This window comes from Equus asinus, chromosome 22, assembly GCF_041296235.1.
Source record: "Equus asinus isolate D_3611 breed Donkey chromosome 22, EquAss-T2T_v2, whole genome shotgun sequence".
Taxonomy (NCBI): Eukaryota; Metazoa; Chordata; class Mammalia; order Perissodactyla; family Equidae; genus Equus; species Equus asinus.
In genome coordinates, this window is record NC_091811.1 from 51,586,571 (window position 1) to 51,606,879 (window position 20,309).

Below are 20,309 nucleotides of genomic sequence, written 5' to 3' on the forward strand. Positions count from 1 at the left end.
CCTTGAAGGAAGAGCTCTGGCACTGGAATCAGAAGACCTAGAGATGATGATTTTTATAGTTCATGTGAATATGGTCTTCAATTGTCATAGCAATGTGGGCCTTAACTGGTCACACATGTTACAATAAGCTGTTGTTGGCCTGTAATCACTGATGATATCAGAAATTTACCTTCTGAGGTTGCATCAAAACCTGATTGATTGATTCCCAGTTCCATAAAATGTAAAACCTCAGATCCTGAGACAGCTGGTTTCATATGGTGACTTCGGTAACTGAATTCACAAGAGCTGAATATTTGCTTATTTTTTCTCATACAATTAAGGAACCTTCCTCAAGAATCACCATTCCAGTAGCCTCTCCCACAGAGCTCTCCGCCTGCCTTGGCCCACCACGCTGAGTGTCCCTGGTACCTACAGGGACAACATGCTCAAAGCACTGGGGGTGCTGGGGTCTGAGAGGGTATCCTGCTGGTGCAGTGCCCACTGAACTTCCTCCCTTTGCTTAGACATGGACAAGGAAGATGCGCTGATCTGCTTTGAGGAGCACATCCGAGCTTTGGAGAGGGAGGAGGAGGAGGAGCGAGAGCGGGCCCGTCTTCGAGAGCGGCGCCAGCAACGCAAGAACCGGGAGGCCTTCCAGGTATCTTTGCTGCCCCCTGGATCAGAGTTCACTCGGCCCTGGATTTTTGCCCCTCCATCCGTACCCTGCCTCCTTGGCCAGGCCCACTGTTTTGTCTATCCCCAGCCCTGTCCCAGCTCTAGGAGGTCTCTCTCTGTCTGTAGTTCTGCTCCTGCTTTGTCCCCTCTACTCTGGGCAGAGCTCCTCTAGGGAGACTAGATGTTTGCACCACCCAGAAACTGCCAGCAGAGAGCACCTTAAAGGCACAGCTTGGCGGTTAGGCCAAGTTTATTTCCCTTCAGTGGGGAGCCAGACAGGCATAACTAGCTTATCCTTCAGCTTGGAGGTGGTACTGGTGGTGGTAGAGGTGGGGGTTACTTAGCTGTAACACATTAGGAGGTTGAAACCAAGTCATGGGAAGATTGTACTGCAGGCACGTTTCTGTTTCTTTGCCTCCCAGCCTAGTTCCTTATGTTTTAGTCTGTCCCTCTCTGTATTTACATTCTCTCCTTTCACATTGCTCTCTGCCTCCCCATCTGTATCTCTTCATCTCTGCCTTCCTTGCCTGTATTTCCTCTGGATTGTCCCTGCCTCTCCCTGCCATCCTCTCTCTTCCTCCCCAGTCTTTGACTCTGCCTCCCTCCTTGTCTCACTCTTCCTATAACTGGCTCTCTCCCTGCTCAGACCTTCCTGGACGAGCTGCACGAGACTGGGCAGCTGCACTCTATGTCCACCTGGATGGAGCTGTACCCAGCAGTCAGCACTGATGTCCGCTTTGCCAACATGCTGGGCCAGCCGGGTAAGGCAGCCAGGCTCCCCTTTCTCTGGCCTGGCTTCCTGCCCTGCCAGCCTCTCAGCTTCCCCACTCCCTGGTCCTGTCCTCGACCCCATCCCCAGGCCTTGGGAAGCTGCCGCCCGCCAGGCCCCCCTCCCTCCCTCCCCCGCAGGCTCCACCCCTCTGGACTTGTTCAAGTTCTATGTGGAGGAGTTGAAGGCACGATTCCATGATGAGAAGAAGATCATTAAGGACATCCTTAAGGTGAGGGAGGCCTGGGGTTGTGGTTGGATGCAGGCTGGGGACAGGGCGCACCCCCGGACAGGACTCCCTGATAAGTCCTGTCTTGCAGGAGCATTGCAGCTCTGTTGAGCAGATATCTACTGTGATCCTTTACTGTGCACTGGAGACGCAGGATTGAATAAGATACAGTTTCTGCCCATAAAGAACTTATGGCCTACTAGGAAGATAAACATGACACCTGTTACATAGAGGGGCAAGTTATTACAGGGATAAGAATCAGAAGCATTGACATCTGAACTGTACCTTTATGAAGGAGTAGCTGGAGAGGGTGGAGGTCCCAGGCATAGGGTACTACAGGATGAAGGCAACAGGGTGGAAAGGATGTGGCAGGTTTGAGGAGCAAGAAAGCCCAGCTAGCCATAAACTGGCAGCCCACAGATGTGTTCCTTCTGGCCTGTACAATGTTTTTAGAAAAATTTAGAATTTATTGCTGACATTTTAAAATCAGGAGATTGCACCATAAAAATCTGGATCTTCGGCTTCTCTTGAAAATTTGGATTACCTAGCAACACTGGGCTGGTTCTGCAAGGCATTCAGTGGACTCAAGCTGAGATGCCACTCCCTTTTAGAAAGGGCATGTCATCCTTATCCTTACCTTTCCTTGTCACCTCCCTGATGTGACAGCGAGTTCAGCTGCCACATACCATCACACATGTGCGCTGCTTTTCTTATGCTGGAGAAGTAGTTCTTAATATCCATGTTTATTGAAGGTGGAAAAGTGAGTGAGGGACTAAGAGAGCCTTGTGTTTCAGAAGAAAAAAACAAAGAGCCTATTTCTTTGTGGAAGTGAAGAACAGTCTAATGCATTTGAGGAGGCAGAATAGCACAGTGGTTAGGAGCAGGACTGTGGAGGCAGACTGCCTGGGGTACAAGCTTAACCACTTAAGAGTTGTGTGGCCTTGGGCAGATTACTTAACCTTTCAGAGCCTCAGTTTCCTTTCTGAAAAATGAATTTTGCACCAAAGTACACCTCATTACAAGATGAATAACTTGGTACCTGGGTGAGAAGGGTCTGAGAATAAAACTAGAAATGTCCCTCTGCATACACATTTCTTTGAAGTCCTGTATTTTGCCTTACAAATTCATGCAGGTGTTGCATTTTAATATCATATTACTTCTCTGTTTAATATAAATTTAATATTTTAAAATTACTTACCATTAGGTAAGATATATCATATTGTCCTGTGGCTTCCTCTGTTTCTCTGGAACCGCCTGCCCCAGTTTGGAAGTAGAGCCCTATGTGTAAAATGCCTTGAATGCTAAAATAAGAAATTTGGATTTTTATCTTGTAAGTAATGGGGAGCTGGGGAGTGATATGATCAGACGATGACTTGGAAAAGCCACTGGTGCTAGTGGAGAGTAGCGCCTCTCAGCCTGAGAACTGGTATCCTTAGGGATAGATGGTGGTAGGAGGACAGATCTTGAAGCCTTGGGATACTGAAAGTGATAGTGGCAAGTAATTCACATTTTGAGCTTGAGTCATCGTCTTCTGACTCACCGCCAGACCTCTCCCCTGCTGTTGGGGCCATTCGATAGAAAAGTCTGAGCAGCACTGGACTCTTGAGGCTGGGTTAGAGGTGTGGGGGAGGGTGCACAGGGAGCCCAGTGAGGAGGCTGTAGTCTGGGTGGGCAGTGAACTTGGGTGGGGGCGGCGAGGATGGGGATGAGGGGAGAGCTGTAGTGCTCTGTGTGTCTGAGACCCCCTTGGTTTCCTCAGCGGTGCCTTGGGACAAACAAGGGGGTGTTGAGTAGGGGGGATTTTAGGCTCCTTCCTCTATTTTCAAGTACAGCACCTTGCTTGTCTTTTATACATAGAGTTTCTACATAAGATTTACATGGAAACAATGTCTCTGCTATTAAAAAAAAATAAGAAAGTTTAAAACCAGTAGGATAGAGTCACTCAGAAGTAGAATTGAGAGATTTTTTTGTGAAATTAAGGGAAAAGGAGGAGTGAGTTAAAGTTAACAAGAGTGGATGATGGCACCATTGGTAAGGATTGAGCAGAAGAGCAGGGCTGGAGAAAATAGGAATTCCATTTGGGGAATTATCCTCAAAAGCAACCTGGTAGGGAGGAATAAAGTAAATACCAATTTTAGATAGGATAATCATATAAAGTAGAAATATCTAATCCCAGAGAAGCTAAATTTTATTGGACACTTAACTTTTAGCCACAGAGTGGCTAGTCCTGCCAGTAGGCCTGTAGGAGTCCTGTCCTCGCTGAGTCCTGTCTGTCCAACCTCTTGAGAAAGAAGTTTCTTTAGAAAGTTCCCCTTCCAGTTCTTCCTTTTGGGCTTCTGCCTATGGAAGCAGACAAGCCCAGGAGTCCCTGTGGCCATCCACCCACCGCACTGTGATGGTGCCTGTCATCCCATAGGTAATGCAGAGAGCCCTGGACTTGGAATAGCTGAAAGATCTGGGCCTGGGGGGGGGGGGGGGGGGGGGGGGGGCGTGTCACAGGAAATAAACTCGCTTGGCATCTGCTGAATTTGAAGTGTCTGAAATACCCAGTCTAGTATGGGCCCGAAAATCAGGAGAGGGGTAGGGGTGAGATTGCTAGGGACAGTGTAGATTGGGTAGTGAGAAAAGATTAAGTGCTGTTCCCAGGGGAACAAGTGCATGCAAGAGAGGTGGTAAAAGAGGTGAGAGAGAGGTGAGGACACTGGAGAGAGGAGTGTCTAAGAAGTGAATAGCAGAGGTGCTGAGCACCAGACGAGCAAGGACCGAGAAGGGGCTCTTGGAGTTGGCTGTTAGGACATGAGCAACCTTTGGGAGAGCAGTGTCCATGAAGAGGGTAGAGTGAGTGCACACAGGCTTCAGAGTCATAATTCCTGGCTATTTATTGGGTGAGACCTCTGCAAGTTATATAATGTCTCTGAGCCTCAGTTTCTTCATCTGTGAAATGGGGATAATTTATGTGCAAGGTTGTGAGAATTAATTGCTAACATTTGTGAAGTGTCTTGCTTATAGTAGGCTCAATAAATGTTTATTCGCTTTTCTTTGTGCTACATTTAAAGATCGTGAAACAAAGGGAAAGAAGCAGAGGTTGTTAGCATGAGGAAGGTGAGAGCAGGGTGGATGGGATGTTCCAGGTTAAGTGAGTTGTGTGCTTGATGGAAGGAGTCAGTGAGGAGGTGAAATTGAAGGCTTCAGTTCCCTAAGAGAGAGATTGATATGTTTGAGGAGAAGGGCTGGAGAGTGTGGGTTGAGAAAGTCCTCTTGGAAGAATTCTCGCAGGAAGAACATGCCTCTGCCACCAGCAGGAAGGCCAGAGCAAGTTAGAGCTGTGTGGAGGGAGAGGAAGGGGATCTGGGCCTGTGCCCCAGCTAACTCGAGAGCCAGACATCAAACTCTGAGGGCTCCACTCTCCACCATGTTGTCTTGGGCCAAGCGAGATAATTTTGCTAAGCCTCTGCTTCACTGGGGTATTGTGAGGCTTAGAGGAGAAGCAAAGAGCCTGGCCCAGGGTGTTTCAAGAATGTAAGGTATTTTAGTATTGTTTGGGAGTTGCACACCTGGTGGTTTCTGTTTGTCCCCTGGACTGAGTGGTCGGTGTGTGTGTTATCCTTAACAGCACAGGCTTTGGAATTTGCAAGACCTGGGGTAGAGTTCTCACTCAGCCACATATTAGCCTGAGACCTTGGGCAAGTGCTCTCATTTCTCTAACCCTTGGTTTCTCCTTCTGCATAAAATTAGGTGACTAGGTGGGGCCAGTCTGGTGCCATAGTGGTTAAGTTTGTGCACTCCACTTTGGCGGCCCAGGGTTCGCAGGTTCAGATCCCTGGCACAAACCTAGCTCCACTCATCAAGCCACACTGTGGTGGCAACCTACATAAAATAGAGGAAGATTGGCACAGATGTTAGCTCAGTGATAATCTTCCTCAAGCAAAAAGAGGAAGATTGGCAACAGATGTTAGCTCAGGGCCAATCTTCCTCACACATACACAAAAATTAGAAGACTAGGACCTATGTTTAAATTTAGATATGTGAAGATTAAATGAGATAATGTGTGAAGCACTCAGCGTGGTACCTGGTACATAGTAAACACTCAATAAATACAGGCAAAGTGTGGGACCAGCAAATGTTGACTGAGAATGCAAGGAGGTTACTGAGCAGCAGGAGGGACCATGAGGACCCAGCTGGGGCCCGAACTTTAAGCCAAAGGAACAAAGAGCCAGTTGTGAGAAACTCAGGCATTAATCAGCAGATGTGGCACACACGCACCCTGCCCTCCTCCCCATGTGATCCAACCCCCCAGCTCTCTGTGACAGCTAACCGAGGGTAGGCATGGAGGGCTTAATCATCAGATGGCGAGGACTTGGACAGCTTGGTTTTCAAATGTGTCCCAGTCCTGTGGATCTCTTCTAGGGGCAGGGGGCTTCTTGAGCTCCCTGTAGTCTGACCCTTCTGCCTGCCCTGGAGGCCAGCTTTGGGCCTCAGGCCTGTGGTGCCCTCTGCTTCATGCGCTGCTGTGCCCACAGGACCGGGGCTTCTGCGTGGAGGTGAACACAGCCTTTGAAGACTTCGCCCACGTCATAAGCTTTGACAAGAGGGCTGCTGCGCTGGACGCAGGCAACATCAAGCTGACCTTCAATAGTGTGAGGGGCTGGGCGGGGCGGGGCTGTAGCTAGGGCTCCGTTCTTGAACTCATCCCTGTGTCTTGTTCCATTCCTTCTTGCTCACTGCCCCAGTGTGACTGCACCCCCAGTTCAGGGAATGATAGTAGGAACCCAGACCCCAAATTCCTATCTCCTAAGGTATGCTGGAGTGGGACCTGGGCACTCACCTTCCTGAGTGACTGTTCTGTGTCCTTTCTGCCCTCAGCTGTTGGAGAAAGCAGAGGCGCGGGAGAGAGAGAGGGAGAAGGAGGAGGCACGAAGGATGCGGCGCAGGGAAGCTGCCTTTCGAAGCATGCTGAGGCAGGCCGTGCCTGCTCTGGAGCTGGGCACTGCCTGGGAAGAGGTCAGGACTGCAGCCTGGCACCAAACACCACCCCCTCAGTCCTGAGGGCAGCGGTGCTTCTCCACCATTGGGGGCCCACCCGAGTCATAGCACAGCTCGGGGCCAGCTCTGGCTCCCTTCCTTCCTCCTCCCCAGCCCTGCCCTGTGCTCATGGCGGCATCCATGCTGTGCTGGGGCTGGTCTGATCAGCAGTGCTCTCCCGTTCAAGGTCCGTGAGCGCTTTGTGTGCGACTCAGCCTTTGAGCAGATCACCCTGGAGTCGGAGCGGATCCGGCTCTTCCGGGAGTTTCTGCAGGTACTGGAGGTGAGGCAAAGCTTCTGGTTCTCTGGGTCTATCTCAGGCTCTTGAACACCTGAGGCCAGCTGAACAGAAACCTCAGTGATCTCTCACCCCTGGGGCTCTCCTTTTCCTGGACAACTAAGGAAGGGAAGTCTTAGGGTGCCCTGAGATAGGCCTAAGGCCCTAGCCTCAGAGGAAGCAAAAGCAGGTTTTAGGATGCAGGGTCCTTCCTGGGTTAACCCTGCTGCCTTCCTCACTCCTCCTCTGTTCTACCAGACTGAATGCCAGCACCTCCACACCAAAGGCCGAAAACATGGCAGAAAGGGCAAGAAGCACCATCGCAAGCGTTCCCACTCGCCCTCAGTGAGTTGGCGGGTAGAAGGGATGGGTGAGGCTGGATTGTCTGGGACATAAGAACCACTTTTCTTGTTTTTCCCGTACATCACCTCCCTTGGAGGGAGATTTGAAGATTCCTTTGGGCCTGGATCCTCCTCTCTGATCCCAATTCTCAGACCTGAGGGCTTCTGGAACCCAGAGAACTTCTGTGCTGACATGTATCCGCTCATCTGTCCAGGGCTCTGAGTCAGAAGAGGAGGAGCTGCCCCCACCGTCTCTCCGGCCCTCCAAGCGGAGGAGGCGGAACCCCTCGGAGTCAGGCTCTGAGCCCTCTTCCTCACTTGATTCCGGTGAAAGTGGGGGTGCTGCCCTTGGAGGACGAGGCTCCCCATCCTCCCGCCTTCTCCTTGGATCAGGTAAGCAGTTGGAGAAGTTGGCCCAGATGGAGAGGAGGCCCTTGGGGAGCCCCAACTCCCTGAGGACAGAGTGGATTGGGAGGGCTGCACCATCGCAGAGTAGGAAGAACTTCGTGTTCCTGCCCAGGCAGGAAACTGGGAGGAGGAAGGAAAACTGGACTGAGACTTCCTCACAGGTCTTTTTCTGTACAGAATGAGCAGATGGGACCATGGCAGAGAAAAGGATGAGCCTTCCCTTCTCCCATGGGACTTAGCGGGGATTTTCTATTTCCAGATCATGGTCTTCGGAAAGCCAAGAAACCAAAAAAGAAAACTAAGAAGAGAAGACACAAGTCGGTGCGTAGAGAAGGAACTTCTACCCAAGGCCCTGCTGTTTGTGAGGTCTCTTCCACCCGCCTCCTGGGCTGTCCTTCACAGGAACTGAGGGGGGCTCTGGGCTCTTACAGAACAGTCCTGAGAGTGAGACAGACCCTGAGGAGAAAGCTGGCAAGGAGAGTGATGAAAAAGAGCCAGAACAGGACAAGGACAGGGAGCTCCGGCGAGCAGAGCTCCCTAACCGCTCCCCAGGCTTTGGAATCAAGAAGGAGAAGGTGAGAAGCAGCTGCCTGGCCCCAGCCCTGTCAGTGCTCTGTCCAGGCCTCCACGGCCCTCAGGGTGGGGGCAGGGGAGGCGGCTTTGGGTGAGCTGTGCCTTTGCTTCACCAGACGGGCTGGGACACGTCGGAAAGCGAGCTGAGCGAGGGTGAGCTGGAAAGGCGGCGGCGGACACTTCTGCAGCAGCTGGATGACCACCAGTGACCTGACAAGCCGCTCTGCCTTGGGTCTGTGTGAGGCTCTGGCTTCTAGGTCACCCTCACCGTCTGCCCCAGACTCCTTCCTTAGTCTGTTCTGTGTCCACTTTTCCTCAAGTAACCCCATCCCTAACACACCATTGCTGGCACCTCCCAAAGTTGCTTGTGGTGTTGAAGGGTCCCCACTTCCCAGACGAATAGTGCAGTCCTTGCCCTCAGCCCCAGACAAGAGATTGGTGGTGTATGCCCTGTGGGTTGGGTGGTGCCAGTAGATAAAATGTGAGAAGGGCCTCCAGGGAAGAGTGACAGGCTGGTGGACACAGCCTGGGTGGCGGAGGGCGGGGTCCTTACCCTCTAGCATCAGTGCCTGCTCCTGCCTGCCCAGGCCCTAGGGTTCCACCACTCCTTCCTCCAGCCCTGGGACCCTGTGTATGTGTGTTTTGTTTTGTTTTTGTTTTTTAAATAATATTTATAACATGGCCAGTGGCTCTTTTGTCCTCTCTGTATGCTACGGGGGCAGGCTGGGCAAGGTGCACGCATGGCCAGCAGAGGGCACCAGTGTCTCACAGCAGGCCTGCCTCCCTTTGTGTGGTTGGAGCCCACTGCTGGGTCACCTTCTCCAGGCTTCTACACTCACCTCCCCCACACAGATGGTAGCACTGCCCAGCCTCCTTTCTGCCCCCATGCCTCAGGTCAGGCTAAATGGCCACTCTAGCCCCCCACACTCCGAAAGAGGAGACAAAGTCAGGCCTGGTGCTTCAAGCCTTTGTTGAGATAAGGAAGGTCTGGGGTTTATGTACAAGAGAGAAGGGAGGTGGTACATGTACAAAAAGGAGTGGGCCCCTGTATTCCCTTCCAGGGGCTGAGAAGAAACTGGCAGAGGACTGAGAAAATACTCAGCTAAGATCACCATGCCCCCTGCCCACTGCCAGAAAAAAAAACAAAACTAGCTGAGGAAAGGCAGTGAGGATGCTATTGGCACTCCCTTTCTCTAGCTGTCTGGGGGCAGGGGCAAAGAAAACCTCTACCCCTCTGCTCACCTCATCAGGGAGAGCCAGCCTGGAATGAAAAGGGCTAAGAGCAGTGGGCATGGCATCTCTCTTCTACCCTTATCACTAGGGTACAGCAGGGCAGGGCCCATGGTTGGGTGGGCCTTGCTGCTGGTAAAAGATGATCTAAAATTGGCAAGGTCCTGGGCCTCCCTAAGCCCCGACACTTCTAGACCATAGCTGACCATGGGGCTGCAAAAAGGAAGGGAAAAAAAGAAGGGATTGTGGCTTTCTCCTTTCATCCCTCTGGCTCTAGTGAGAGTGAGGTCTGGGTACCCCTGTATAGGCTAAAGCTGGAAATGTTTTTTTCCAGCTCTGAGCTGACCCTTCAGGAAATGACGTTCAAGACTTTAGGGGCAAAGTGCAGTACTGGCGGCACCAGGGAAGTGCCAGGCCCCAAAAGACCCGGTGCCCAAAGTTGTGGCAGGCAAGATGCAGCTTTGAGAGCTGGGGTGGACACTGGGTTGAGAGCAGCATAGCCCTCTGCTGGGCCCTTGGCCAATTCCAGGGCTCCAGGTCCACTGGTTGGACTTGCAGGACTCTGAGGGTTGAAGTGCTTCTGCCTCCAAGAGGGTCTCAGTGGGGGCCTGGAGCCCGAGGGGGGCCATTGGGCGGCACGGCACTCCTCGCTTGGTGGCAAATGACACTGGGTTGGTGGTGGAGGCCTGTGGGGAAGACAGAGGCCTGTGAACAGGCAGGGAGGCTGGGGCAGTCCCCACCCTCTGTAGGAAGAGTCCCTTCAGGAGCAGCCCAACAGGCAGGGCCAGAGAAGAGCCAGCCGTGAGGCTGATGAGGGAGAGGCTTAAAGAGAGGCTGGAAGGGAAGGTCAGGGAGATTGTTGGAGCTCTGCATTTTCAGAGGACCAGTGGGAGTGAGTAGAGGCCACTGGGCAGTGGCGGAAACAAAGTAAACTCAGCAAGAGCCGGAAGTTGGGAAGAGACCCCAGGCAGATTAAATATCAGGAAACAGAGGTCAAGGGACACCTGATGCTCCTGGGCAGAAGGTACTGCCAGAGCTCTTAGGGAAGAGGGAACCTGAGGGGGGAGGCAAGGACAAAGGATACCTGGGCCCAGGAATGGAGCCTCTCAGCCTCAGCGACCAGAGGCAGTGACCTGGTCCTGCCTGCTCTGGCAACTCCCTACCCCTTGGGTCTTAGTAGAAGCCAGGACAGCATTAGTGGGAGAGATACCACTCCCCTGAGGGCACATGCAGGGGATAAGCCACACTTCTCAGAGCATGGGGCATGCAAGGAGAGAAGTACGTCTCCTTCACCACGAAGCTGCCAGAGGATAGTTCCAAGTCATGCAGGGGAGGAGGTGCCTCTGGGCCCCAGCAGGAGTCCTGGGAGGTGGGCATGCAGAGGAGGCAGCTGTGGTGCCCAGTACCTGGCAAGGGCCCCAGCCTTGGGGGTTAACAGTTTGACTCATCATGGTGGGCTGCATCGCAGAAGAAGCGTGAGCCCCTCTTGGCAGTACGGGCCGTGAAAGGGACACTCTTCAGCACTGTGGCCCAGGAGAGAGACACAGTGGTCAGGCCGCATGGGTGTAGGGTAAGAGAAGGGTCCGAAGGGGTAAGGTGGGGATTTGGGAGCTGGGCCCAGTGGCCGGGCCCCAGGAAGGGAAAAGGCCCCACCTGTGATGATGTCCTCAATGGTACCATCCTTCCCCTCGTAAACAGGCCGGTGCTCCTTGGCCTGGCGCCGCCTCAACTCTGCAATTAGCTCCTGCTGTTGCCACTTGTTCCGCTGGGATGGGGTCTAGAGCAGAGCATTTGAAAGAGGAGGGAATCACAACTAACCTACCTTGGGGTTCGTTCCTGCCTCAAGACGGAGTCTGAGGATGCCTTTGGTTGTGCATGGCAGCCTAGCCCCCATCGTTGCCTTGGAATCAGCTCCCAAAGCCCCGCTCTCCATCCCTCTGGACTCTAGCCTCAGGCCCTCTGGGGTGGTCTGTGGGCTCCAGTTTTCCATCTCCTCTCGAGCTCTCTGCTCCACCCTCTCCTAATCCTTTGCCCTGTTCTCCAGGCCCCAGCTCTTGGTCCCACCTACCTTGGCATCCAGTTTCTTGGCTTCCTGAGCCAGCTGCTTCTCCCGCATTACCTCCTCTTGCTTCTTTCGAGCTTCGTTCTCTTGTTCTGCTTCCTAAGAACCGTTGTTGGGGGGTAGGGCGGGATGAGTCTCACACAGGCTGTGAGGGGAGGGGCTGACACTGAGGGTGGAGAGTGGGTGGCAGTGGGACCAGCAACCCCAGGTGGCCACCCTTTGGAAGGGCACTTCCTGCCCAAACAATGACAGGAAGAGCCTGGGCCCCCACCCTGCCCACCAGTTCACAGCTAAGAGGCCTGTGGCCAGCTTCCACGCTCCCTCCCAGGACTCAGAGGAGGAGACGGAAAAGGCCAGACTTGAAGTCCAGCCCTCTCTCCCCCACCAGTTTTCTCTCAGACAGCCTCCTCTTTAAAAGCCTCTCTTCCACTTACCTTATACGAACGAATGAATCGGACAAATACTGGGAAGAATACAGAAGGAGGTGTGGTCTTGGGACTCTCACCGAAGTAGCGCACAACTGCATTGTAGGCCTCCTGGGGAAGGGGTGGGCAGAAGGAGTCAGCTGGCAGGGAAGGAGAAGCCCGGCTCCCCACCAGGGACAGGAGGCCCACAGAAAGTAGCCCCAGCCCCTGCCGACTGGAAAAGCCCCAGGCTCCCAAAGCTCCCTAGAGTGCATGTCTCTAGAGACAGCGGCCTGCCACCCCCAACGCCCCCTGTCCTCCACACACAGCCAGCCAGCCGCTTGATAAAAGTTCTTTGATCCAAAAACCAGAACTAAGCCCACCTAGAGGGGCACAGTGCCTTGGCCCTGGCTGCTCCCACCCGCCTCCACCCTGTGCTTGCCTCAGCTGTCTTGGCGTCGCGCTGGAGCTTGTCCAGTTTGCCTTCATTGGTGCTGAGGAAGTTCCGAAGGACGCTGTTGTCATGTATGCTGCACTCCCGCCGAATCAACTCCATGCCCCGGCCCAGCTCCTTCACATCCAGCAGCACGTTCTCCAGGGACACTGTAGTCACCAGAGCCTGGGTTGAGGCCTGCCCAGGGCCTAACATGCCCACCTCCCAGCCTAGGGGTATAGCAAACTCTGGCCCTCCCCCTCTGCATGGCTCACTCAGCTTGTCATGCTTCTGCTGCCTGAGCCACCTGTGTTGACAGGGGCACACCAAGCCAGCCAGGCTGTCACATGGGCAAAGGAAAAGGAATGGAGGCTGTGAGCTCTTGACCCCAAAGAGCAAGGTAGCAAAGGAAGGCAAGCCAGAGAGACTGCTGGTTTCCAAAACAGCTGCCGCAGGCCTGCCTGTTTCCACCAGTGGGGCAGAAATAACAACTAGCTTATGGCTGTGGGGGACTTTATGGTTTTTCTAAGCACTTCACATACATCATAGAGAAATGCAGTCTCCAGGGCCAGCCTAAGGGAGCTGCGAGCAAAGAGTCACTGCTGCCCTTCCTCTGCCTGCTCCCACTGCACCCAGGGAAGGGCTGTGCCTGCAGGAAGGCTCCTTCTGGGGTGGCCCCTGCCTATGGCCCCACTGGAAAGCTTTGAAGTGGTCAGAAAGAAGATAACAAAAGCCAGCAACAAAAGGACTCAAGTGTTCCCTCTGCTCATAGCTTCCTGGAATTGTCCTGGGCTGGGCATGAGGGCAGGCTCACCGGGCCAGGCTGCCCTCACCTGCTGCCGCCTTCTCCACAAAGTGCAGCTCGTGCCAGAAGGTAGCCAGGTCTGGGTATTTCTCCTTCACCGTCAAGGCAATGAAATGCAGCAGTGTCATCTTCCTGTCAGTGGACTTGGTGTCCAGCAGCTAGGAGAGGGGGTCGGGGCAATGTGAGAGGGCTAAACCCCTGGATCCACAGCTGCTGCCCCTTCAGGCTTCCTGGCCCCATGTTGCCGCCACCATCTTACCAGATCCAGGCTCTGGAGCTTGAAGCCATACACAGCTCCCCGCTTGCTGCTGTTCATGTAATTCCCCAGAGCAAGTATGATCTGCCCAAAAAAATACATGGTAGGAGGTCAGGCCAAACCCTGAGGGCTCCTTCTTCCTCTCTGTATAGCCCCAGGCCCCCACCCAGGACCTGGGAACCACCAGCACCCCCATCTGCAACCTCTCCCCACCTCCAACATCTGCTTCAGCTTCTGTGAGGACTTGACAGAGGCAGAGGCTGCAATGATGGCATTGAGTTGCTGGAAGGCAAGATGAAGAGCTAAGTAACCCCAGGCCAGGATGGGGCCGAGTGAGTGAGGGGCTGGAAGGACTGGTAGGGCAGGGAGGTAACTAGCAGGCGGACAGTAGCTGCAGAGACCCATGAGTTGGGCGGGGGCTGTACCGGTGTGAGCATCTGCAGGTTGTCCTGGAAGTTGCCCAGGAAGGCCATGCCAGCCATTCGCTGCGTCAGCCGCTCCACCTTGCTGAAGAGCAACATGAAGCGGTCCTCAGCTGCCAGCTCGTCCAGGGGCTGCCGCTCCCGCTCATACTGCCGCAGCAGCTTCACCTCAGCCTCTGTGGGCAGGAAGCGCATCAGGCACTCCACAAAGTCCACCGGTAGTGTCTGTAGGTCAAACCTGTGTAGGAAGGAGGAACGAACTCAGGTCTCAAATTTGTCCACATTATCCATCATCCTTTTATTCTCTAGCTCCTAGAAAGACTGAAGGTGGGAGCTGTGAGCAGGATACAGCCAGAGGCAGAGGACTCATTGCCTCATCTGTCATAGCACCAGTGACATTTCATGCCCTGTTGAAAAACCCTTCATGTCTTTCCTCCATTCCCGGGCAGAAGTCAACACCTGAGCATGGCTTAGGAGGCCCAGCCTGCAAGACTTCTACTCACCTCTCTACCTACCCTGTCTCTCCTACTCCCTTCTTTACACTAAAGCCACAGCTATTTTCAGTATCTAGGGCACCCTGCTTCTCCCTCCAAGCCCTGAACTGCACTTTATATACTTCAGGTCGCAGGTGGGACATCACCTCCTCTGGAAAGCCTTCCTTGATCACCAAGCTCACCTACCTGGCCTTCCCTGTTCCAAAGCTGCCTATACCTCTGCCACCTTGGTGGTTATCACCCAGTGTTACTGGACTGTTCCCACTAGACTGGGAGCGCCTTGAGTGAAGGTCTGGGCTGAATTTCCAGCACCCACACAGTGCCTGCAAGAGCATGGAAGCAGTAACTTCTGGCCAAGCCAGTGGATGACTGATGGGTGTGAGGCAGTTCTGTTGATTCTCTGGAATCCAGGGAAAGCTAGGTGCCTAGGTGGAGAATTAGGTTGCCAACTGGCTGGGAACCAGGGCCAGGTCAGTGGGAGTCTCACGTGTGGATAGCCCTGCAGATCTCCTCAGCTGAGCGGCCAGCCTTGCGTAGGGTGATGGCCAGGTTCTTGGCACGATTGGCTTCCAACAGGGTCACTTTGCTGGCAGCCTTTTGTGCTGTCTTGTTCTTGGAGCAGATGAGGTCAAGGGCAGGGCCCTGGGCTTTCGTCTTGAACAGTTCTTCAAACTTATCCAGGTCCAGGTCCTGGCCAAGATGACGAGAAGGGAAAATGCTGTGGCCTCATACTACTAGAGGACCCCCTGACAGCATGCCCAGCATTGGCTCATCTCTGGTTCATGAAGGGCTGAGTCTGAGGGCTTTTCCAAGGCCAGGAGATCTGGCTACAAGGGCAACCTGGACCCCAGCCCCCAACCCCACCCCTCAGGGCCCTAGGCCCCTCTACCTCCAAGATCTTCTCATCATCAAGTTCACTGAAGACAGTGCCACTGATCTGGTTGGGTTTCAACGCTGTCCAGTTGAAGACAGGCAGCCGGAACTTGGTCTTGATAGGTTTCTTGATGCGAATGGCTAGTTTGAAAGGAGGATCAATGAGGCAGGGGCCGAGGACATACTCCCTTGGTCCCACTAGCCCATCCCAGAGCCCTGAGAGCACTCACCTGACAGGCCTACTGTCAACACCACAGAGGGAGCAGCGCCAGGGAGGGGTGGGGCTGGGGGACACTTGTCTGGGGAAAGAAGGGCACAGTGACCCAGGGGCCAAGTGACTCTTCAGAGGTGCCTCCTCTCTGTCCACCCTACCTGTCCTTAAAGATTCTCAGGAAAGAAGGCTACATGAATCCCCTGCCTGAGTGGCTCCCAGGGGTCCTAACTCTGAGAGGGACAGGTCTTGCTAGTCTCTGACCCACTCTCTCCTGCTTTGGTCTAAGCCCTCTCCTCGGCTTCTTCAGAGGAATCAGGAGCAGCATCTTTATGCTCTTTAAAACAGATCCATGGGGGCCGGCCTGGGGGCCGAGTGGTTAAGTTCGTGCGCTACACTTCAGTGGCCGAGGGTTTTGCTGGTTTGGATCCCGGGCGCGGACATGGCACCACTCATCAAGCCATGCTGAGGCGGCATTCCACATGCCACAACTAGAAGGACCCACAGCTAAAAATATACAACTACGTACTGGGGGGCTTTGGGGAGAAAAGGGAAAAATAAAATCTTAAAACAAAAACAAAAACAGATCCACGTCTGCCCTTAGACATCCCTTGCCTAGTAACTTGAGTCTTCCTCAGATTCTAGCTCCCCCTCAGCCCTCTCCCTGGGGAAGACACTGCTGTTGGGGTTCTGGTCTAGCCTCACAAGGAGGCTACCCTTCCCAGCTCCCAGGGTCCTGCTTACCTGGTAAGGGGGGAGGCGGTGGGGGCAAGGGAGGAGCTGGTGGTGGAGGCAGAGGTAGGGCCTCCTCAGGGGGTGGGGCTGGAGCCAGGAGGTCCAGGTCTGAGGGTGGCATGCCCTCACTCAGCTCCACAGGGCCTACCCGGGCCAGAGCCTCGCTGCCCACCGACTCCAGGCCCCGGGCACTGGGCTCCAAGTGGCATCGGCGCTGGAAGGCCTCCTCCTTCTCTTTAATCAGCCGCCGCAGGGTGTGTACCTGGTGGCTTGTGTTCTCGTAGGTCTCCTATTGGGCAGACAGCACCATTAAGGAGAGTGGGCTGAAGGCACAGCAGTCATTGTCCTTAGGAGGGAGCCTTCCTATCCAAGGGTCTCTCAACTAGGGTCTCTGGGAGGGTGCCAAGAGACAGAGTGGCAGAAACCCAGGTGGGGACCAGGCAAAGCTGGAATGCAGCAGAACAAGAGGTGAGCAGAAGAGCTGGCCTGCCCAGCTGGCACCCTAAAATGTCCTTCCTCTCCACTCCAACCTTAGTCTCACTGGTCTCTCAGGGCACAGGTAGAAGGATGCCCCTGAAAACCCTCCTTGATCCACCAGCAGCCAGCTAGGGCTGCTTTCAGCCCTCTGTGCCTCGCCACTGCTCTCATTTCATTTGGCCTTGTAAAATCACTCAATTGGAAGGCCCCTAAGGACAAGACCCTGCCTTAGCCAGCTCTGTACCCTCCATACTTCTAATACAGTGCGTCAGACTGTTAGCTCAACAGATGTATATTGAGCTCAACAGAACAAGTGTAACTGTATTCCTCTGGAAGAAAAAGTAAGTTGGGGCATGATTTTTACAATTAACAAAAAGTTAGGTGAGGGAGAGCTAAGACACTGAAATATGAGGAACCCCTGCTCTCCCAATTTAGGATACCTGGGGGATATCCTAATAAATGGCTCCGAGTACCTGGGCTATTCCAGGCCTGCTCATGACGCAGGGCAGGGGGCAGCACGTGGAGGTGCAGGGGCGGGAAAAGCAACGGGCCAGGCCAGTAGGAGGAGGTGCCCATGGGTGCCCCATCTGCTCCCACCCTCTTCTGTGTGTGTCTAGCCCACTCCAGCTTCAGGTTCCCTCTTCAACTAAAAATGGGGCATAATCATCAGCCCACCCTCATCTGAGTGCCTCAAGGTTGAATCAAGATCTGGATTCCTGAGGACTTGTGATAACTCAGGAAAGAAAAGCAAGATCTCCAGGCCCTGGCGCCCAGTACCAGTCAGGGACTCCCTTCCCCAGATTACTTGGTACCTTGATACTCTCCAGTTCCTTCTCCCGCTGCAGCAGCTGTTTCTCTAGCTCCGCCACACGCATCATGTTCTCGTTCTCTAGGTCCAGAAGCTTCTCTGTGAGCTGCAGGATGGGAAAGGCAGGTTCAGGGCTGGCCTTAAAGCCTGAACCCATCAGGACGCAGGCTCTAAAGGCAGCTTGGCCTGGTGGCTTCCCTACATCACTCCTGTGGGTTTAGGGCCTGAGAATGCTTGAAATAGACATAAGGCAAATGATCACATCTGACTCTTGAGCCTGAGGCCACCTCATGCCCAGCCCTGGAAGTCAGTGCACGTTCCGATCTGTGGATGATCCAGTGCCTCAGCTAGAGCATGCTCTAGAGAGCCTCGGGAGGTTCTAAGGCTTCCCTGGGCTCAATCTGGAGGCAAGTGGGTCAGTTCAGGATTCCTGGAACTCAGATGTCCCCATCCTCTCCCCACTCTCAACAGTGGTTCTGGCAGTAAAGGAGGGCCACTTACATGGGACACATGCTCCTCCAGCTCCTCCACCTTCTCCAGGGCCACATTCTTGGTCTCAGCATCCTCCAACAAACCCCCCACATCAAACACGTTGTCCAGGTATGCCTGGATCTGCACCTGTAGCTTCTCGCTCTCTGTGTGCCTTGACTTCTGGGGAAAAGCAGAGAGAGTGTAGTTGGGGAGCCACCTGAGAAAGACCTAGTCCTTATCACCCTCCACAATCACTTCCTGGAGCACAAGAGCCAGGGAGTTCCCACTGCAGCCATGCCAGATTCTCACCCAATGGAGCTGCCTGACTGGGGAGCCTTCTGCAGGAGGACCAGACTCCCAGGCCATAGAAGACAGGCAGGGTTCCAGGAGCATCCAAGACTAGGCTCTTGTGAAAGAAAAACCCTTTGTGCTAGGGCTAAGCTGGTCCTCTGCCCCAAAGCTCCTCACCCTGTGAGGACTCTAGCCCAGCTCACCTGCAGGAACTCCTCCAGCCCCAGCTTGGTAAATTCATACTGTAGATGGACCCGGAAGTTCATATCCTCCACCGAATGCACCACGATGTTGATAAACTGCATGCAGGCCACCTGGAGAAGCAGCAGCCCAGAGGGGCAGAGACCAGAAGGGCAAGGAGAGACCCAAGAGACAGGGAGGGTAGGCAGCTGTTAGAACCATCATCACTAGCTGGATAATAAAAAAGAGTGAACTAAAAGAGTTAAGTCTTTCTGGGAGCAATAAGAGTATTTTAACTTAAAAAATGTTAATGTTCAGTGTATGATGACAAGTAAGTTGACACGATAAACAGATGTAAATGGAGATACATCTCTCCAAATTCCTCTGCACATCAGCAGGTATTTCTTGAGAAAACTCTACTTAGCTGAAGACCCTAGACGGAAGGAAAGAGAAGCTAGAGCAAGAGCTTGGGAAAAGGAAAGTAGCTCAGAGAGGACCCAAATCAGGGACAATAAGACCACAAAAAGGGGGAAAGGAGGCAGAGACACACAAATGACACTGTCCTGAAGTTTCTAAAAGTTCTCCAAGGTAGGCAAATGGACAAGGAGCATTTTCTCAGTAGAGAGAATCATTCTAGGTTCTACACAGAATATCAAAATACACTGTCAGCCTGGCCCCTGTTCTCAAGGCGCATGTGGCCCTACTGGGCATGTGCCTGACCCAGGCCCAGCTCCTCACCATGAAGTCGATGTTGCTGTCCTCATTCCGGAAATACTCCATCAACTTCTCAAAGCGGTGCAGCTCCTTGCATACCTAAACATGCAAATTTTCTCAGTGAAAAGATCTGTCTGATGCAGAACCCGAGCCCCTGAGCCCTGGCTCCCAGGAACATCATAGCAAAGGGACTGGTTCAGACCAGGTTTAACAGCAACTCTATCTATGCAATGGCCCATTTGGGACATGACAGAGGAAAGCCTGGGATCTGACATGTGCCCTGGGTCCCTGGTCCTCCACCAACTTGCTAAGGGAGCTCAATAAAGCCTGTGCTCTTAGTCTGGGCTTTAGGTGCTTCTGAGGGTAGGCCAAGAAGAAAGACAGGCGTCTGGTGTTGCCAAGTTATTGAAGGAAGGCCGGAGGAAGGTTGGAGGCCATGGCTCAGGAGGGAGGCTGAGGTCCTAGTAGGGATGCAGGAGAGAGGCCAAAGTGCAGGAAAGATCCTGTGCTGAGGGGGATCCAGAGACCCCTCTGAGCCTCTGGCTTCAAGGAGGAAAAGCCATTTCCTGGCTCGAACAATAGATGCTAGGGAAGAGGTCCAAAGAGGGGGAAGGGGTGGAACCAGCAGCTGTGGCTGGATGTCGAGGAATCCTATGTTCAAGCAGATGGGGGTTTCAGAGGTAAGCCCAGAGGCTGGGGAAATTCCAAGTAGGAGCTCCCTATCCCCTCACCAATAACAGCCAACAACCCAGGAGGATCCTTGTTTGCCTTCTCCTCTCACTGCAAACACATCTGCCTTGAGTTCTACCAGTGGGTTCACTGCCTCAGAACCACCTGGGGAGCCTGGTAAAAATAAACACCTAGGCCTCCCAGGGGTCTGCATGGTTAACAAGCTCTTCAGGTACTCTGATGCCTGGCCAGGTTAGGACCCCTGGACTATAGCCCTCAACTATCTGAGGGCATCCTGATTTGGCCAGTCAGGAGCTTTCCTGGCACAAGATCTGGTAAGACTGAAGTTCTGGTTTTGGTTTAAAAAAAAGGCAGGGCGGCAGGCTACTTAGCTAAGGCACTGGGATGTTCAAATCACTGGCATGTATGAAATGGCAGGAAAGGTGCTCACCTACCTGGCTCCCACCTCCTCCCCACCAAATACACACACACACATGAACG

At 53.5% G+C, this 20,309-nt stretch overlaps 2 protein-coding genes across 14 annotated transcripts in view; one reads left to right on the top strand and one right to left on the bottom strand.

Annotated features, from left to right (window-relative positions):
* Positions 1-8,961, top strand: part of PRPF40B (pre-mRNA processing factor 40 homolog B) — a 58,484-nt gene extending 49,523 nt beyond the window's left edge. For 4 of the 6 annotated variants that reach the window (XM_070495167.1, XM_070495169.1, XM_070495164.1 and 1 more), the window contains 11 exons: positions 504-637; positions 1,301-1,415; positions 1,564-1,655; positions 6,173-6,289; positions 6,516-6,653; positions 6,862-6,957; positions 7,210-7,296; positions 7,508-7,685; positions 7,960-8,021; positions 8,132-8,275; positions 8,390-8,961. In XM_070495167.1, the coding sequence (XP_070351268.1) occupies positions 504-637; positions 1,301-1,415; positions 1,564-1,655; positions 6,173-6,289; positions 6,516-6,653; positions 6,862-6,957; positions 7,210-7,296; positions 7,508-7,685; positions 7,960-8,021; positions 8,132-8,275; positions 8,390-8,482 (1,256 nt within the window). In that variant the 3' untranslated portion in view covers positions 8,483-8,961. The remainder of the gene's footprint in view (positions 1-503; positions 638-1,300; positions 1,416-1,563; positions 1,656-6,172; positions 6,290-6,515; positions 6,654-6,861; positions 6,958-7,209; positions 7,297-7,507; positions 7,686-7,959; positions 8,022-8,131; positions 8,276-8,389) is intronic. The other 2 variants (XM_070495165.1, XM_070495168.1) reach the window with 2 other exon arrangements.
* Positions 8,962-9,240: 279 nt separating this feature from the next.
* Positions 9,241-20,309, bottom strand: part of FMNL3 (formin like 3) — a 52,474-nt gene continuing 41,405 nt past the window's right edge. For 2 of the 8 annotated variants that reach the window (XM_014862905.3, XM_070495163.1), the window contains 18 exons: positions 19,164-19,238; positions 18,449-18,559; positions 17,985-18,131; positions 17,488-17,589; positions 16,208-16,487; positions 15,483-15,551; positions 15,269-15,393; positions 14,867-15,069; positions 13,889-14,123; positions 13,677-13,745; positions 13,467-13,547; positions 13,236-13,365; positions 12,412-12,572; positions 12,000-12,101; positions 11,572-11,664; positions 11,157-11,280; positions 10,910-11,026; positions 9,241-10,189 (listed from right to left, as the gene is read on the bottom strand). In XM_014862905.3, the coding sequence (XP_014718391.2) occupies positions 10,935-11,026; positions 11,157-11,280; positions 11,572-11,664; positions 12,000-12,101; positions 12,412-12,572; positions 13,236-13,365; positions 13,467-13,547; positions 13,677-13,745; positions 13,889-14,123; positions 14,867-15,069; positions 15,269-15,393; positions 15,483-15,551; positions 16,208-16,487; positions 17,488-17,589; positions 17,985-18,131; positions 18,449-18,559; positions 19,164-19,238 (2,199 nt within the window). In that variant the 3' untranslated portion in view covers positions 9,241-10,189; positions 10,910-10,934. Of the gene's footprint in view, positions 10,190-10,909; positions 11,027-11,156; positions 11,281-11,571; positions 11,665-11,999; positions 12,102-12,411; positions 12,573-13,235; positions 13,366-13,466; positions 13,548-13,676; positions 13,746-13,888; positions 14,124-14,866; positions 15,070-15,268; positions 15,394-15,482; positions 15,552-16,207; positions 16,488-17,487; positions 17,590-17,984; positions 18,135-18,448; positions 18,560-19,163; positions 19,239-20,309 lie in introns of all 8 variants that reach the window. The other 6 variants (XM_014862906.3, XM_014862903.3, XM_070495162.1 and 3 more) reach the window with 3 other exon arrangements.